At 54.7% G+C, this 17,606-nt stretch overlaps 7 protein-coding genes across 7 annotated transcripts; 4 read left to right on the top strand and 3 right to left on the bottom strand.

Moving 5' to 3' along the window:
• Positions 1–393: 393 nt before the first annotated feature.
• Positions 394–1,932, top strand: FBA1 (Fructose-bisphosphate aldolase 1; the record flags this gene model as incomplete). The annotated part of the gene is made up of 7 exons (XM_053198433.1): positions 394–507; positions 655–725; positions 804–962; positions 1,023–1,129; positions 1,187–1,242; positions 1,298–1,494; positions 1,548–1,932. 7 exons carry the CDS (start codon positions 394–396, stop codon positions 1,930–1,932), a joined length of 1,089 nt encoding a protein of 362 aa, XP_053044087.1.
• Positions 1,933–2,652: 720 nt separating this feature from the next.
• Positions 2,653–3,977, top strand: N0V96_012108 (uncharacterized protein; the record flags this gene model as incomplete). The annotated part of the gene is made up of 2 exons (XM_053198434.2): positions 2,653–2,765; positions 2,858–3,977. The coding sequence occupies 2 exons, from the start codon at positions 2,653–2,655 to the stop codon at positions 3,975–3,977; spliced, it is 1,233 nt and encodes a 410-aa protein (XP_053044088.2).
• A 335-nt stretch (positions 3,978–4,312) lies between these two features.
• CDC31 (Calcium-binding component of the spindle pole body (SPB) half-bridge) lies at positions 4,313–4,993 on the bottom strand (the record flags this gene model as incomplete). The annotated part of the gene is made up of 2 exons (XM_053198435.1): positions 4,313–4,765; positions 4,901–4,993. The coding sequence occupies 2 exons, from the start codon at positions 4,991–4,993 to the stop codon at positions 4,313–4,315; spliced, it is 546 nt and encodes a 181-aa protein (XP_053044089.1).
• A 1,372-nt stretch (positions 4,994–6,365) lies between these two features.
• N0V96_012110 (uncharacterized protein) lies at positions 6,366–6,997 on the top strand (the record flags this gene model as incomplete). Its single annotated transcript, XM_053198436.1, has 2 exons — positions 6,366–6,573; positions 6,642–6,997. 2 exons carry the CDS (start codon positions 6,366–6,368, stop codon positions 6,995–6,997), a joined length of 564 nt encoding a protein of 187 aa, XP_053044090.1.
• A 357-nt stretch (positions 6,998–7,354) lies between these two features.
• N0V96_012111 (uncharacterized protein) lies at positions 7,355–8,342 on the bottom strand (the record flags this gene model as incomplete). Its single annotated transcript, XM_053198437.1, has 3 exons — positions 7,355–7,440; positions 7,493–8,228; positions 8,289–8,342. The coding sequence occupies 3 exons, from the start codon at positions 8,340–8,342 to the stop codon at positions 7,355–7,357; spliced, it is 876 nt and encodes a 291-aa protein (XP_053044091.1).
• A 1,117-nt stretch (positions 8,343–9,459) lies between these two features.
• N0V96_012112 (uncharacterized protein) lies at positions 9,460–11,337 on the top strand (the record flags this gene model as incomplete). The annotated part of the gene is made up of 1 exon (XM_053198438.1): positions 9,460–11,337. The coding sequence occupies one exon, from the start codon at positions 9,460–9,462 to the stop codon at positions 11,335–11,337; it is 1,878 nt and encodes a 625-aa protein (XP_053044092.1).
• Positions 11,338–12,596: 1,259 nt separating this feature from the next.
• On the bottom strand, positions 12,597–13,668 carry MIC33 (putative mitochondrial 2-oxoglutarate/malate carrier protein; the record flags this gene model as incomplete). The annotated part of the gene is made up of 2 exons (XM_053198439.1): positions 12,597–12,645; positions 12,725–13,668. The coding sequence occupies 2 exons, from the start codon at positions 13,666–13,668 to the stop codon at positions 12,597–12,599; spliced, it is 993 nt and encodes a 330-aa protein (XP_053044093.1).
• Positions 13,669–17,606: the final 3,938 nt, after the last annotated feature.

Consider the following 17,606-nt stretch of genomic DNA (forward strand, 5'->3'; position numbering starts at 1 on the left):
TGGTCAAGGTGGGAGAGCACCCGCCGGTAACTGGACCGATGCTTGGCCGTAGGCGTGGCCCATCGACGGACGGTCAGGGTGGACCGGGTCTGGCTGGCTTCCATGGTAGCTGCAGTACGGATACTGGACCAGTCCTGCTCAGCCCGAGTAAAATCCCGCTCGTGGGAATCAAACATAACTCGCCCACGTCCACCTCGACCCCGATCCAAACTTTCCTGTTAATTCCTCTTCCTCTTCTCCAATACCTGTCCCTGCATATTCTCTTACCTTTTATTTTACCCTTCTGCCTCTGAGCATCAATCTAGAACAGTCCGACTCTACTCTGGACAAGTTACTACACGCAATCAACCTGAACATCTTTTCTACCCCACGTCGAATACCCCGCCATTCACAATGGGTCTCCTGTCAGAGCTCAACATCAAGCCTGGTGTCGTCTACGGCGATGACCTCCTGAAGCTCTTCAACTACGCCAAGGCCAAGCAGTTTGCCATTCCTGCTGCCAACGTCGTAAGTAGCTTCTCTCCGGTTCCTCCGACCCTATCAGGACCAATCCTGTCGATTCTGTGACGCGCGCCGAGTTGGCGCCGTACGGTCCAAGAATGGAGGGGAAATAATATTTGGTGACAATCGGCTAACAACGACCCCGCCTCCCAGACCTCCTCTTCCACCGCTGTTGCCGCTCTCGAGGCCGCCCGCGAAGCCAAGTCTCCCATCATCCTCCAGACGTGCGTAGAAATCCTATACCAGTCCCGTGGATCCAAGACCAGCCACGCCCCACAGCAAGATATCTGATAGCTTTGCAGTTCCCAGGGTGGTGCCGCCTACTTCGCCGGCAAGGGCATTCCCAACAGCGCCGACAAGCAGGAGGCTTCCGTCGCCGGTGCCATTGCTGCCGCTCACTACATCACCTCTATCGCCCCCATCTACGGCGTTCCCGTCGTCCTTCACTCTGACCACTGCGCGTAAGTTTGCACTACACAACCACCCGATCCCAAGATCCAGCAAACTGACCTCGACCACAGCAAGAAGCTTCTGCCGTGGCTCGATGGCATGATCTCCGCCGATGAGGAGGAGTTCAAGCGCTCCGGCCACCCCCTCTTCTCCTCCCACATGATCGACCTCTCCGAGGGTATGTAATCGAGTTCCAATCACCCCCTTCCCAAGACCATAACTAACAAACACATAGAGGATGTCGCCTACAACATCGAGACCACCGCCAAGTACCTCAAGCGCTCTGCTCCCGTAAGCTATAGTCAAGCCCTTTTTCTTGCGCCTGCCACTGACACATTGCGCACAGATGAAGCTGTGGCTCGAGATGGAGATTGGTATCACCGGTGGTGAGGAGGACGGTGTCAACAACGAGGATGTCGACAACAACTCCCTCTACACCCAGCCCGAGGACATCTACGCCATCTACCAGGCCCTGAGCCCCATCAGCCCCTTCTTCTCCATCGCTGCCGGTTTCGGTAACGTCCACGGTGTCTACAAGCCCGGGTAAGTTGCGTGTGCCCCCAAAACCTCCAAAACACAACTCTAACCCATTGCAGCAACGTCAAGCTTCACCCCGAGCTCCTCGGCAAGCACCAGGAGTTTGTCCAGCAGAAGCTGGGCACCGACGACAAGAAGCCCGTCTTCTTCGTTTTCCACGGTGGCTCCGGCTCCGCCGTCGAGGAGTTCCAGAAGGCCATCTCCTTCGGTGTCGTCAAGGTCAACGTCGACACTGACCTGCAGTGGGCCTACCTCACCGGTATCCGCGACTACGTCACCAAGAACATCGACTACCTGAAGACCCAGGTTGGCAACCCCGAGGGTGACGACAAGCCCAACAAGAAGAAGTACGACCCTAGAGTCTGGGTACGTGAGGGCGAGAAGACCATGAAGGAGCGCGTCAAGCAGGCTCTGTTCGACTTCAACGCCAACGATGTTTTGTAAAGGAAGAGTTAATGGGTGATACCTCCACAGAGATGAGACCAAAAATGGGATGGGGTCTACTCTGTTCCGTAGGATGATGATGGCAAAAAGCCCACCTACGTAGTTCTCAAAATGAAGTAAAAGAGATAACCAACCGGCCTATGCATACAGTGACTGTGACAACATGTATCGTTCCCACATCGCAACATGCCCAGCAGTGATGGCGGGGTTTTGTCTGAGGATATCTGCAGGGGTTTCAACGGTCGGTCAACGGTGCACACGGAAAACACCTGCCAGAAGCGGTACGACGGATGCAAGGCCCATATTTGACAAATTGAACCAACAACTTCCAGCTCGGCGACACCTCATAATAATGTGACCAGAGTTTGCAATCGAATATAAGCTGCCCGCACTAAGCTTTGATGTTATCGGCCAAGTTGCCCATTGAACCCCGCCGGGATTGAGCCAACACTTCCGTTCCCTTGTGCTGCTGCACCGTCTCATGTCCGTCAGCGGATCAAAGCCGGTGAGGAGAAACATCCCATGCCTTGCAACACTAGCCCCCAGATTGCTAATCAACTTTCCCCTGCTTTTGTCTGTTGGTTCACTGATCACTCAATGAGTCTCATTCTAATTCTCATAAATACTCGCGAGTAACTGGAGTTGTAAACTGACTTCAATTGACTGAGCTGTAATCTGTAATCACACATAACCCCCGTTCTGCATCTCACCTTCATCACCATGGCCTCCGTATTCGGTTTCCTACGCCGCAACTATCTCATCTTCAACCCGCCCGTCGCACCAAAGCAAGATGGCGCCATTCGCTTCGGTGTCCTCGGCGCAGCCAACATTGCGTAAGTGTCATCTCGGGCTTTACCATTTCGTTGAAAAAGAAATATTGCGAATAACCTCATCATCAACAATCGGAAGCTCATTCGAGATGTAGTCCGATGGCCCTCATCATCCCGGCCAAAACTCACCCAGACGTCAAAGTCCAATCCATTGCCGCCCGCGACCGTAAAAAAGCCGAGGCCTTTGCCGCGAAGCACGGCATCCCGGACGTGAAGGACTCGTACCAGGCCGTCATTGACGACCCCGACATCGACGCAATCTACGTCCCGCTGCCCAACGGCCTGCACTACGAGTGGGCTCTCAAGGCGCTGCAGGCGGGCAAGCACGTCTTGCTGGAGAAGCCCTCCGTCTCCAACGCCGAGGAGGCCGAGGCCCTGTTCCGGCTGCCGCTGCTCAAGGAGAACGCAGCACCCGTGCTGCTGGAGGCGTTCCATTACCGGTTCCAGCCGAGTTGGCAATATTTCCTGGGGCTTGTTGACAAGGAGAACGTCGAGCACGTGCATGCGCGCGCGTTTATCCCCTGGTTCGCGCTCGGAGACGACGATATCCGGTTCCAGTACGGTCTTGCTGGCGGCGGGCTGATGGATTTGGGCACGTATACCGTCTCGAGCATCCGGCAGACGTTTGGCGTCGAGCCCGAGGAGTGTCTGACGGCGAAATTCAAGACGATGCCGCCGCCTGAGGAGAGGGCGGATTACGCGTGGGACATTACGTGGCGGATGGCCAACGGCGGGACGGCGCACGCCGAGGGGGCGTTCCGGACGGGGACGTTGGGGATGGGCCTGCCGCGGCTGACCGTCGTTCACAAGGAGGCTCGAGTCGCCGACGACGACAAGTTGCCCGCGGGCCAGGAGAAGACGCGGAAGCGCACGATTGAGTTTGCGAATTTCATGCTGGGCGGAATCTGGCACCGCATCGACGTCGTGGACGAGTTCGTCGTGAAGCGGACGGGCTCGGGCGAGGTGGTCAAGAGGTGGACGGAGAAGACGTCCAAGAAGGCGTATACCTTTGACGAGGCCGGGTTGGCGGGCAAGGGCGAGGAGTATTGGTTCACGTACCGGCATCAGCTGGAGCAGTTTGTCAACCGCGTCAGGGGTAGGGAGACGAGCGTTTGGGTCGATGGGGAGGATAGTATTAGCCAGATGAGGATGATTGACATGGCGTATGAGAAGGCCGGGTTGCCGCTTAGGAAGTCGACTGGTGTTACGATCTAGGAAACTCGGGAAAGGGGAGGGGGGGATGCGGGGGCAACAGACCTCTTTTCAACGTCCTGACTGGCTAAGCTGGCGGAAAGCAAAAATCCAATTCCTCGTAGGCATTACTCAGTCCCGGCTCAGGGAGCCACTATCACAAGTGCGGGCGTGGCCGCTGTTACAAAATGAATTTATAATAGCATTTTGGCTCCAATGTTGAAAGAACCTATGTAAACCCAGTGCCTGGATAAGTTTGGCATGGTCGGCTCGCCGTCACTCTCGTCGAGGCCTTTAAACACATCCGTCCCATCACAAACCTCCCTTCTTCTCTCTCTCATCGAGGGACGAGACCAAACTCAACCACGTCCAAACCCGCCCTTGGCAACCTCAATAAACTCCTCCTTACTAACCCATCCTTTACCCGAGATATCCGCCATGTCAATCATCCTCCTCATATCCGCCTCGCTCAGCGTAGAATTCACCTCGCCGCACACCGCTCTCAAACTCTCGAGCGTGACCCGCCCCGTGCCGCGAGGATCAAACATCTTCCACGCGTCCTCGGCCTCCTCCTGCGGGTCGCGGCGCATCAGCAGCCACGCCGCGATGGCGGAGAAGTGCTCCTGCGGCATGCGCAGGCGGGACGGGCTGCAGGGGCCCCTCGACGGGTCGTGATCGTGCGGCGGGACGCCGTGGGCGAGGAGGAGGGCGTAGGTCTCTGTGCGGGCCAGGTCGAAGCCGATGGCGCGGAGGGCAAAGGGCCACTCGCGCGCGTTGAGGGAGCCGAGGCCTTGTTGGTCGACGACTTCCCACTGGGTGAGGGGTGTGTGTCAGTGATGTTTGCTCTAGGGATGAGAAGGGAAGGAAAGACGGGTAGATGACGAGGCCAACTCTCGGATTATGTACGAGAGTATAAAGAAGTGGTGCTAGATAATGCAAGGACTTACAGCTTCTCTGATGTTTTGTTGCCAGTCGGAGGGCAGGGCGGCCAGGTCGCGACGACCTTGCGTCATGTCGAACATTGCCGATGGGGTAGACATCGCGTCGTTTGTGTGTGTGATATATGTTTCTCTCTCTCTCTCTCCCTCTCCTTGAGAACCGGTCTTGGTGCTTCGGATATATTAGATGGAGATGAGTCTCGACACTTCCCTGCAACGGCTGCTAGCTTCTCGAGGTAAGGCAGGCGTAAAGAAAACGAGAGTGAGTGCCAGCCGGCAGGATCGATGAAAACAAAAAGCGTGGGAATGACAAAGGGGTATCAGTAATATGAAAATTGAAGGCGAGAACTGGAGGAGAATACAACTATGAGTTCTTCATATGTGAGATCTCACGCTTAGCGGGTGGTGGGGTTTGACTTTTGAATGAGAGCTTTCAATGAGTGAGATAGTGGTTCAAGCGCGTCCACGGCTCAGGTTCCTCTCATCGCGAATACAACCGCGATGGAAAAAGGTACGTACACGAGCCATGGAGAAGGTTCGGTGGGGTCGTCTACACCAGATCACGTGAGTCTCTTGATTGACTCTCTACCACCGAGAGGTCCAACTGAGGTGCCATACAATGCTGCTTGGTATTTCCCGATCGGGTGAAGATGCATTGTGTGCTCAAATTATTCGAGTCTCAATGAATTGTATTGTTCTATGTGCTTCTGTCTCAGGTAGTGCCATTGCAAGCAAATGAAGCTGAGCCACCGCTCAGCCGAAGATACTCCGCAAACAGATCCAGTCTACGTAGAGCCAATCAATTACATCCTCTCATCACCACCCCCGAGGCATTGTCAGTCTGTCTTCAGGGTCTCTTCCATTGCATTGTGTATTGCATCTCTCTTTGACGTTCAAGGCGATTGTGATCGCTTGTCAAAGACCGCACAATGAGGCCAACACTATTCCGTCCGTTTCAGTCGACTCTTCGAGTCCTGGGCCATGAAAACCCCTTGGTACAACTCACGCTTCTTTCTATTACTCTTACTCTTGCTCACTCTCACTCTCATGCGTCCTTTCCATGCTCAGACTTACTAACATAACCTACAGGGCTTGCCGAAATCCGGCACACCACCTAACTGGCCCAGAAAGCCCGTAAAAAGGAAAATAACCGGCGTCCAGAAAATCATTGCGGTTTCTTCTGCTAAGGGTGGCGTTGGTAAGAGCACAGTCGCAGGTAGGTCACGTAGCTCGAAATCAAACGTCTATGCAAAGAGAGAAAGTAGTAATCAGTATTTATAGCAAACTTATCGTTGGCTTTTGCACGGCTAGGCTACAGGGCGGGAATCCTAGATACCGATATCTTTGGCCCTTCTATTCCGACACTCTTCAACCTCTCCGGGGAGCCTAGGCTTTCAGAAAGTAGGGACTCTAGACCACATTGACCATTTCAGCTCGCCAACTGACACTACGGTCAGACAACCAATTAATCCCAATGACAAATTACGGCGTCAAGACCATGTCCATGGGCTACCTCGTGCCAGAGGATGACGCCGTGGTATGGCGAGGCCCCATGGTGATGAAGGCCATTCAGCAGCTACTTCACGAAGTCGACTGGGGTGGACTGGATGTTCTCGTGCTTGACCTGCCTCCAGGCACGGGCGACACGCAGCTCACCATTACACAGCAGATCATACTCGATGGTAAGTCACGTTTCAACGTCGCAGCACTAGGCACATAATTGTCGTTGGCCACCGCTCACAGTAGCCAGGATCCATCATTGTCACCACACCCCATACACTCGCGGTCAAGGACGCGGTCAAGGGTGTCAACATGTTCAACAAGGTCAATGTCAATATTTTGGGCTTGGTGCAAAACATGTCACTCTTCAACTGTCCACACTGCCACGGCGACACACACGTTTTTGGGTCCAACGAAAGAGTCGAGCGCATGTGCAGAGAGCACAAGATCAACTTCCTAGGCGACATCCCCCTGCACCCATCCATCGGCGATGATGCGGATCTGGGCAAGCCCACCGTCGTATCGGAGCCGTCGAGTGCCAGGGCGGAAATCTTCCTCAAGATTGCGAAGGATATTGTCCCAAAGATTGACCTCCGCTCACCGTAACTCGCCAATGATATGTGACGGCCAGCAAGCGACGTGTTCTGAGGCCGGAATAAAAGTGTACGATATCCTGTATAGCCAGATGTTTAGTCAAGGTGGCCAAGAAGCTGGGGAAGTTGGGCATCTCATGTATTTGTAACAAGGACCCCTCCGCGCTTGATGCGCAGAGTCCAGATGAGATTATAATCCCATGGTCGTCTGGAGGGAGTAAAACACATGTGTACAAACCGTTAGCCTATGTAACGCGGAAACAAGACACTTTACCATGAAGAGAACGAGAGTGCCAAATCACCCGTGAACGCCAAAGCCTTGAACCTCCTTTCTTTATGATCCTCCCGCATTCCTACGCTATGGCACCAGTTAGTCGAGTTCATCGTTTTGTTGATAAACGTGTCGACTGCGAGCAGTGTCTTTTCGCATAGCTTGGCCAGAGCCTGTGAAACCGACTGCGATTTTGTTAGCATCATCCTCAGTTTTGGTCTCACGAGAGCAACGTACCTCGGCCGCCAACGCCATCGGGTGTGCGGAACATGCTATCCTTCTTCTGCTTTCCGAACTTGGACTTTGAGTTGAACTCTTGCCACTTGGATTTGCCCTTTTCCAATTCTTTCGTGGCTTTAATCTTCTTGGCTTTGGGGGGCTTTGCGGCGCTATCGGCAGCAATCTTCTCTGCTTCAATCTTGGCTTGCTGCTCCGGGTACAAGCTAGCTGCTGCGGATGTAACGACACCGTTCGAAGGGGCCGGCGGACGAGCGGTTTGTTGTGCGGTGCTAGATGCGGGAGCTGGTGCTCCGTCAGCCTTGCGTTTGTTGGACATGGGGCGGATGTCCTTGGCCCGCAGCGTTTCCGTGTTGTCATAGCTTTTGAATTTGACAATGTAGACGGGGTCTGTTGAAGAGCCGGTGATGGATGTGATCCGGGCTGGATAGAAGCCTCTGTCGCCCGAAGCCCATTTCGCCATGACAGTGTCGTTCACCGAGTACGTAACGGGCGGTTCCTCCTTCTCTTCGGAGGCGGGGGCCGCCTTCTTGAAAGCTGGGTGGTTCTCCTTGGACCACTTCTCGGGCTCCGGCGGGCTGGGGGCTTTCTGGGGTACGGGCTTGGGCGCCTGCTTCGGCTGCAGCTCAGCAAGAGACTCGTTTAGGAGGGAAATCATGTCATTCAACTCCGCCTGAAGATTCTTGAGTTCGGCATTTTCGGGATCATCTTTGAGGCCGGCGAGAACAACATCGAGCTGTGATGGCCAAGTTAGCGAAGAACAGATATTAGGTCTAAAGGTCGGGATGTTGCGCACCTGCTCTTGATACTGTTTGCGATCCTCCTCCAAAGCTGCAATTTGGCCCGACATGATGGCGGCTGCAGAAGCGTTCTATCGCGGGTTGAGACTTTTGAATACGTATCGAGTTTTTGGGATATTCAAAGTGCGGTCGATCGTGACTGAAGGTGTTTCAGCGTTGAATTGCTGTGACGATGCGGATGTAGGTCGAATGGTGAAGCATACGTCTGGTTGATCTGTGACATGGAAACTGGGGATGGCGTCCATTTGCGGAAAGAAGCTTATCCGACAGAGTCACGTGGTGATAATGAGGGAATCCTGGACAACCTACCTAATGGAAACCAACTGCATCGTCATTCCAGCTATTGGCCAATCACAGAGCGTCTGGTTTGTGCAGCCGCCCCAGACTCAAATGTGGGATTTTTTAGGAATCGTGGAATGCAGGGGTGGGAAGCGGTTGAAGTCGGGTCCAGGCGCACCTAAAAGCAGCACCCACAGGTGCTGACGATGGACGTTAGCGGGCGTGGCATGCCGAGAATGGACCTGAATGGCGCCGGAGCCAGCGGCGGAGAGGGAATCGTGGGTGCCTCCCATAGTCTCGGGTACCTTGTCTAAGGTAATTTAGCCAAAGGGTACCTTAGACAAATGGACAGGAACTTCGACCTGGCCCTTTTTCTCTTCGTCACTCTCTTTCCCATTTTACACTACTTATTTCTCCTCGCAGACTGGAGGAAAACAGCGCAGCATCTTGCAATCTTTCCTATCTTACCTATCCAGAACGCAGATACCCGAACGCCCACTGTACCTCGCCTACGAGACAACTCCCCTCCAGTTGTCATTCCTTTCGCTGCGCAACTCCTCGCCGCAATCGGCCCCCAATTGGGCGCACCTTTTCCATCCCGCGCGCTCTGCCGGAGTTCCAGTGCTCTCCCTCCCTGTAGTATTCGACGCATTACCTCATTGAAACAGCAACGAGTGCAGCCACCACCGCAATTCATCGGCCCTCCGAACGCCCACGCCCACGCAACGTACCGCACCGCACCGCAACGCACCCGCGCATCAGAGAACAAGCCTTGCTACCACCCCCAAAAACCTGTCGACACCCATGACATTGTACCTTGGCTGCAACGGCACATCATAGTACCTATTCGTCAAGTACCGGTATCCCCAGGGGGTCAAATAAGCAACCATGGTTCGAGACAGAGACAGAGACGGTGATGAATCTTCGGCGCCCAGCCAATCAAGACGCCCTCCTCTCAATCATCAGGAGAGCGATTCGACAAACAGCGACCAGGCTCACCGAGACCACCATCATCAGCACCGCTCGAAATCCCAAAAGCACGTTGTCGGCGGCGGTCGCCTACATGCACGCGTTCCTTCCTCCAAAGCGCTACACAAACATCATGGCTCGACAGCCTCAAAACTGAACAATCACCGCCGACAAGCATCCCCTTCGCCCGATCGAAATCGCGCCTCCGCAGCTGGCCATCGCCGAGTTCAATCTGAAGCGAAACTTTCCCGCGACAGCTCCTCCGCGAACCTCAGCAAGACCGCCTCCGCGACGAGCTTACGGAGGAACAAATCCCACGGCGAAGTCAACAAGCCCGCAAAGATCAAATCAGTGGAGAAACTCAAGAGAACCAGCTCGAATCCGGCCGTGAATAAGGTCAAGTCGCAAAAGTCACAGGTCCATTTCGACTTGGGGAACGACGGCCAAGACGACGAATGGGTTGACGCCAGCACATCCGCTTCACCATACCTGTCAAGACGAGGATCGCTCGCCAGCACACAAGCCTCTGCGAAGCCTGACGACGGTAGCAGCAGCGCGAACAACTCTGCCAACAACTCTGCCAGCAACTCTGCGAATAACTCCAGAGCAGAAACTCCCGCGGCGCAATCTTCACCCCTAGTCCCAGCAACGCCCGACCGCGAGACCGTACAGCACAAGGCCTATCTGACGTCGAGATTACTTCAACGCACCCCTTCCCACGGCGCACCTCCCAAGATGACGGCAGACACAGTATCCGTCTCACGGCGGGGCCACTCCTCATCCCCCGACTCCATCGGCCGCGGCTCGACCTTAGGCGACTCGCACAACGTCAGCACCTTACCGGGTAGCGCCGGCGACGAGCTTATTTCGAGGTTCGTTAACGCAGGAAGCTCCGGCGCGGCGCGCGAAGGATCCTTCTACCAACTCCCAACACCCGGGCCAGCGAGCTTGCGGTCAGAGGAAAATCCTCCTCGAGGGCGACCGCAGTCCTCGGGATCCGGGCGCCAAGGGAGACACCGCGATCTGCCATTATCTGACAACGAAGACGGCGACAGCGCTCTCGAGGCTCGCAAAAACCGCGATACCGACGGTGGAGCGCTCGCGCCGCGGTCAGGCAGGCGCTTCGCCCCGCCGGCCGAGAAGTCGCGAACGCAGCAGAAGCTCAATCTGCAGCGCGCCAGCTCCGTCATTGAGCCAGGCCAGACGGTGGGAGGAGGCGTGGGCGCAGTGGGCGCAAGTCCCCTGGTCGGCATTGGCGGGCCGGGCTACGACGGCGGCGCGAGCCGCGACCCACGCGTCGCAAAGCAGCTGGAACGGACAGGGATGGAGTACCTCAGCGTCCGCCGCTTCCAGAATCCCGTGGTGCGCTCGCTGGATCGCCTCGCGCAGGTGAACCGCGCGAACAAGACGCAGCGGATACCACGCAACGGGAACGCCAATGGCAACGGCAAGGCCGCGTCGGTACGGGGAGGCGTTACGCCGGGAGGGCAACATATGCGTAACTCGAGCCTGAATGAGGCGGCTCTGGCTGCGGCATCGGGCGGCACCGGCACCGGTACCGGCTCCACCCGGAGACCCGTCACCCCGCGTGCATATTCCATCCGGACCAACGGGGCCGGATCGAGCTACGAGGCCGACGGCGACGACCATCAGAGCAGCCGGGCCCTTCACGAGGGAACGGGCGTCCAGGGGCTCAGCGGGTCGAGTCTGGTGGGTGGAGAGGAAGACGAGGGTATCACGGCCATCCTCCGCAACCTGTGGGAGAAGAATCCGGACCTCAGTGCCAGCCAGGAGTAGGTTGACCAGGCTGGCTACGTGGATCTGGATCTCATCCCATTTGACTCGTGAACTCTGATGAGGAGGCGGAGAGACCATCCATACCCTCCAACGTTTGATAAGCAAGCCGGGTAACGACTGGGAGCGAAGGGAGGGAGGATGCGTATTTTAACAACGGATAAGGCGTACTACAAATAGGTCTTCAACGGGGCCTGGATGGACATGGACGGGAGGATATAGTGATGGGATGGCCCGCCCGGGTTGGGTGATTCTTTTGAAAAAAGCATCAGGTGGCTGGCTGCCAATTCAGTCTCTGATATCTAGAGTTTGGTTGGCTCTTCTTTGCAAGAAAAACAAGGGCAGGCGAAATGGGAAATGGCGGTATACATAAAGACCTTAATAATTTCATCACGCTTTGGTTTTCCAGAGATAATCAAATGCGTTCACCCGTAGATGTCGTTCAGGTTTCACATCGAACTCTTCTGAGATATGATTTACATGCATCCTTTAACGGCTATACATCTATGGCTGGCTGTCAGACATGAGCGTTGAGTTTGGATAAAGCCAAAAAAAAATATGATAAAAAGATGAACATAAAGGTACACATCTCAGCTGGTGAGCTCAGTGAAACCCAATGGACTAAGGAGAGACTCTGCACACCTCAGCCTCTACTGGAACTCACTCGACAGATACAGGTACTTGGTCTAGCGCAGGTAAACAGCTGCCTCGACTAAGGTAAGCATCCGCTCAGACCAAAATCTCACCAAAGGCATGCAGCTGGCTCACACAGACAATGTTGAGGGACACACAAACACCATCATTGGCACTCAACCCCCACCCGCTCCCAAAAGAAAAAAAGAAAAAAGGTTTCACATGCGCAGGCACGCACATGCAGATTCACCAAGAGGCACGCAGACATGGCTGAATTCTTCTTTATTCGATCCCCAAAAAGCGTGGGGGGTCATACACCCGCCAATGCCCTTTCAACGGCCCGACGGAGCTATGTACGTCTGTATGCCTCTCTTTCGTCTTGTTTCCTTGTCCAAACCATTGATATAAACCCAAAGCGTAATACTATTTACCTCCTAGAAAATCCAACTTGCAATAACACCGAGAGCGCCGGGTCATTAAGAATGACTAATCAGAATGCGATGCCCAATTGGCTCGGAGTGGAGGCTATGCTCTGCTGCACTCCGACCACAAGAAATATTCGAGACAACTGAAACCTCGAGGGCGCCGGCGGTTGAATGAGAGTCGTGTTCGTGTTCTTCGTATTCCGTCTATTTGGTGATGAAGCCAAGGTAGTCGGCAACAATGAGTGTTACCATTCTGTTGGAAACGCACTATTGTTAGCATACAAACTAGGTACCTAAAACACGGGCACACGGGGTTGAGATGGTCCACTTACGCATGGGGAGCAATGCGGACGTAGTAAGTACCGAAACCGCGGTAGAAGCGCATCACGCCCTCCTGCTTAGCCACCTTTGCAAAGCAGTCGGCCATTGACTTGTACGGGAGTTTGCCATCGGGTCCCTTGGACTGTTTCTGCAGGCGGGTCTTGACAAAGTCGAAGGGCAAGGAGAAGAAACTGGCAAAGAACCCGGCAATGGCACTGGCGGTGAGAGTCTGGACTTGAGAGGACAGTTGCGTGTTCTGCTTGAGCTGCACCTTGGCCTCGCTGAAGAAGGCGAGCTGACCGAAGTTGAGAGCCATAGCACGCACGACCGTGGGGGCGGCACCAGCCCAGAGAGCGGCGACACCTTCAGACTTTGCAATGCTTGAGAGAGCGTCAATGACACTCTTGTAGTTCTTGCGCTCAGCAAGGGGTTTCAGTCCGTCACTCTGCATGCGGATGAGGGCAAGGTCGGCGGGATTTCCGATCATGGCGGCAAGACCTCCGGCTGCGAGACCTGCGGTGGCACGTTCCTTGAAGCCAATAGCGCTTCCCTGTTCTTTGGCGCGTTGGCCGAGCTTGCCCATGAAGGTGTCAAAGAAGCCCAAGCGGGCCGTTGTGTAGACAGCTTGGCGCAGGAGACCAGCCGACAGACCGGTGTAGAGGTCGAGGGCCTTTCCGCTGGCAAGAATTTCTCGGGTAACTGACAATGGTGTAGGCTTAGGTCCTCCGGCAACACCTTCGCCAGCGAGCTGGATGCGGACCTTGATCATGTCGACGGGCTGAATGACAGAGGTGGCTACCATACCGCTGATACCGCCATTGATGAAGGGCAACGCTGCCCTCATGACAGGAGTGTGGAGGAAGTCGTTGGCGACAGCGGCACCATCTCCCTTGAGAACTTCTGAAGTGCGAGTTCGTGCGGCCTCAGCTGCCTGCTTGATAGATGAAGAGCTCATGATGGTGGGTATTTAAGTAGGACTGAATCACAGTATGCTCAAGTATCCAACTCGGTGTAAGTTGGTGAGGTCGTCGAGGATAATAGCCGCTTCGGGTAGACAGTGGAAGAGGTAGCTTGAGAGGCAGGGGAGCTGTCAAAGAGAAAGAGAGAGGACACTAGTTAGCCAACGTTCGATCCAAGAGGTTTCACAGGTAGCTTTATAGTATGAGAGAGAGCTCCCTCATTCTTCCGTGCCTGCCAAATACCAATGTTAAGACACCCCCCCGGTCAGTTCGAACGAGGACCAGATCCGGTGGGGGTCCAACAAAAGCATGAGACGGGACGCAAAGACGCAATTCCACATTTGGGCTATGGCAAGTCCCACATGCAGAAACGGGCGCACGTTGGACAGGGTATGCAGATGAGTGGTGTAGTGCAAGTGCGTGGGCTTCGGCGTAGAGTAAATGCTGAACGAGACAAGGGTTGGGCATCCGGCGGAACTAGAGGCAGTGACCGAGGTGACGGTCCCGGGTCTCATCGGCCTGGATGATGAGGCGGTGGGGGCGAGGGATATGTCATCGGAAAAGATAGGGACGGGGGGTAGCTCCGGGTGGATGCAGCCGTGGTTAAGGTGTTCCGCTTCCCATGTAAGTGGAAAAGAGGTTCGACGACGGTGAGTGAGAAGAGGGGGGTGTTCCGCACTAGGCCGGAGATGATTTGGACCAGTGGAGGGGGGAGATGGAGGAGAGAGTAAGACGCAGGGCAAGGTGGGTTGGTGTAAGGCGGAAAGAGGTGGATCGCAAGTGAAAGGTGCCGGCTTGGGCTGGAGCTGGAGCTGGAGCTAGAAGAGCTTTGAGCTGGAGATGTGCAAGGGTCTCGGACTTGCATACTATGCAGAGCCAGGTAGGGTAGGTAGATTGGTAGAAGAATGCCGGGTCGACTGCAAAGAGCAAAGCCGCAGCGGGGGTGGGGTTGAGGGGAATGAGAGAGAAGGAGATGGGATTAGCTCAAACGCCCTTGTTGAACGCCTCGCGTCCCCAATGAAAGCTCTCGAGACACATTGAGAGAGGACCGACGTTGGCTCGAACGTTTTGACTTACACAGAGAAGAGATGTCTTGTTGTGTGGGTTGGTTATCGTCCAGCTACTGGTTTGACCTTTTGCAGTCGATACAAGGTATAAGAGTGCCGAATAAGCGTCGCAATGACTCTGCCCAAAGACTGATGTTTGATTCGAGGTCGCGTGCAGCCGTTGGGGAAATGCTGAAGTAGTAAAAGGAGAGGAGGGCGGGGTTGGGTTTATGGCTTGCTTTGAGGTCAGAGAGGAGAGGGTGAAGGTGAAGGCCGAGAGAAAGACGAGTCGGATGAGCAAGCAAATAAGCAAGTTGCGGCAAAAGAGGCAAGTTAGATAGCAAGGTAGTCGCAAAGCTTGTGAAGATGCGGTGGCCCGTAGGTAGAGACGAGTCCAAGTAATTCCTTCTTTGCTCGTGGATGGGTGGTTTTCTTCGGGAGTTGACGGTAGCTTGGGTGCCTCAAGATGTCAGGTGGTTCTCGGGACGATCAACGTTCGGCAGTAGCTGCTCCCAGCTGGGCTAGTAGAGGAAGGCGGATTGGAAGCCGTTGATCGATTCCAGCAGTAGCCTTGCTTCTGTGTGTTGTTTGGAGGAGGACCGAGGCTTTCAACTCTGATCGAGATGTATGTAGCTTTTACGTCTCAAATGGGACGGATGGACGAGAGCGATGAGTGCAGTACCTTGGTACGGAACAGACAAGAAGTATGGATGGTGTGAGAGATGGGTTTCTCGTGCGGAGTCAAGGCCATGGTGTCGATATATTTATGAGGGAGACACATGCCTTGTGCCACTTACCTTGGCTGATCCTGGTGTCCGAGACGGCATGGAGGAGAGAGATACTTGGTGTTGATGACCAGGCAAGTACCTCTCTACCCAGTACATGAAAGGCATTGTCGGTATGCCAGTTCACATACACAGGGTCACAGTCGGTCAGTCGGTCATTCGACCATTGGACTACGAGGTATTAGCCAGCAGAGACATGCCAGCCCCCCTTCAAGCTCCAAAGACGAGAGGTACACTACGACTAAAAGCTTCCCACCCTCCCATCCAAGCGGCGTTGTCCCTGGCTGGGGAGGTAACGCGCCAATGAGGATTTGGGGATTTCACCAACGAGAGGGCGTAGTTGCGAAGCCAGGCGCATTGTCTGTCGCGTCTGTCTGGTGCCGTCCGGATGCGGGGTTGAATGGTTTCGGCACACCTCATCCATCAACGTGTCGGAGGCAATGAGGGGGCGTGGCTGGCCCGTTCTTGTCCAAGTACTGTGTAGTCATACGTAGAGAGATGGATGGATGGATGGCTGGATGGAGTAAAATGGGATGGGACAGGTTACAGGGTGGAATGGATGGATACCTGGGGAATCGCTCGAATCTCGGGAACATCCTTTCGACCTGCTTTGTGCTGCAGCAAAGTGAAAGCTGGGCAATCTGAATGGAGGTATCGGGACGACATGCACATCGGTGGATGTTTGGTGCAGAGGGGAACATTGAGGACCGACAATGGAAACGTCACCATGGGCGCCATCAGGAGAGGAAATCTCCTGACAATCTGAGCAGATTGGAGCGGAACGAACGACTGCGACAGCGAGGTGCTCAAGGTAGACGGCGGCTATGTTTGCGCCGTGGGAGAATGCAACCCCTTGCGCAGTCGAGTCTTCTTAGGCCGTGTCTGTCTGTCTGCGAGTTGTGACACGTCTTGCCTTATTTTCTCAGAGTAATACCTACCTTATTGGCGGCAAAGACTGGGTGAGACGGTGCCTGGCTTCGCCTGGGCTTGGATGACGGCACGACAGTAATGAAACGGGTGTCGATCGTTGGCTGACTTCGGGCTGCTAGGCTGGCGGGGGTTTGCCGGTGTGACTGAGGTGAATTTGATAGCAGCAGCAGCAGCAGCAGCAGTCATGTCCAAGTACCTGCTGAGACGGTGACAGAGAAGGCTGGTTGGTTGTTCCTTTCGAGATGGCTTGGATTGCTCCGCATCGACACGGACAAGGGAAACGCCGCGGATGAGGAAGAGATAGATGGCTGATGGATGGCGTGCAAATAATGTAGCGCGTGGTGGCCGAGGCGATTAATGGCTGGTGCGGGAGAATGAAAAGCGGTGGAAGAAACAAGGCAGATGGGAACCGAATTAGATAGATTGCCATGCGTTTCGTGGTCGCGTTCTGATTCCTGTGGTGCAATAGGTTTTGGATGTTGATACCGTTCCCTGTGTTTGGTATCGAATTGCGTTGGCATCGAGACAGGATACGACCAGCTCCCTTGCTCCTTGGCTGCTCATTTGGCTTTCCCTTCGTCCTCCCGAGGGCAGACGAGAAAGCCCCGACGATGCCGATGAAGCCGTTGCATTTGGTCGAGGTACTTGAGCAAAGTTGGGGTAAAGGTCACTCGCCATCGCATCGAGTTGCTGCGACTTCAACAAGAGCATAAAGAATAAGGTGGGAGCAGCAAGTCGCAGCTCGACGTCTGGCAGATGGGATGGATTTGCAGAGAGCACGCTGTTCTCGTCTGGGACTGGCCTGCGAACTGCTCGTGCTCGCTGCCACCGGCTGCAGGAATGCGGGGTAGTGGATAAGCACGGACTACTATACGCTCCATGTGTAGAGAGACCCATTTTAATCAGCTTATGTAACTGCACACGTGCCTGGTATCGATAAGAGCTTGTGCTTGGTGCTGGTGCTTGGTGCTTGGGTCACTTGATGACCTACCTAGGTACCTTACCTTACTGCTCAGCTTCAAACGGCAAGACCAAGCAGTCAACCTAAGTTCTTTCCAATCCTCGGAAAGACCATGATTGTAAGGTAGCCATACTTTCCTTTACATCACCTACCTAGTTGGTCTTTCTTGCCTCCTATTTCTCTCTGAGAAGGAGACTGGAGAGGAAGCAGAG

This window comes from Colletotrichum fioriniae (assembly GCF_027942845.1).
Source record: "Colletotrichum fioriniae strain IMI 355084 chromosome Unknown scaffold_21, whole genome shotgun sequence".
NCBI lineage: Eukaryota > Fungi > Ascomycota > Sordariomycetes > Glomerellales > Glomerellaceae > Colletotrichum > Colletotrichum fioriniae.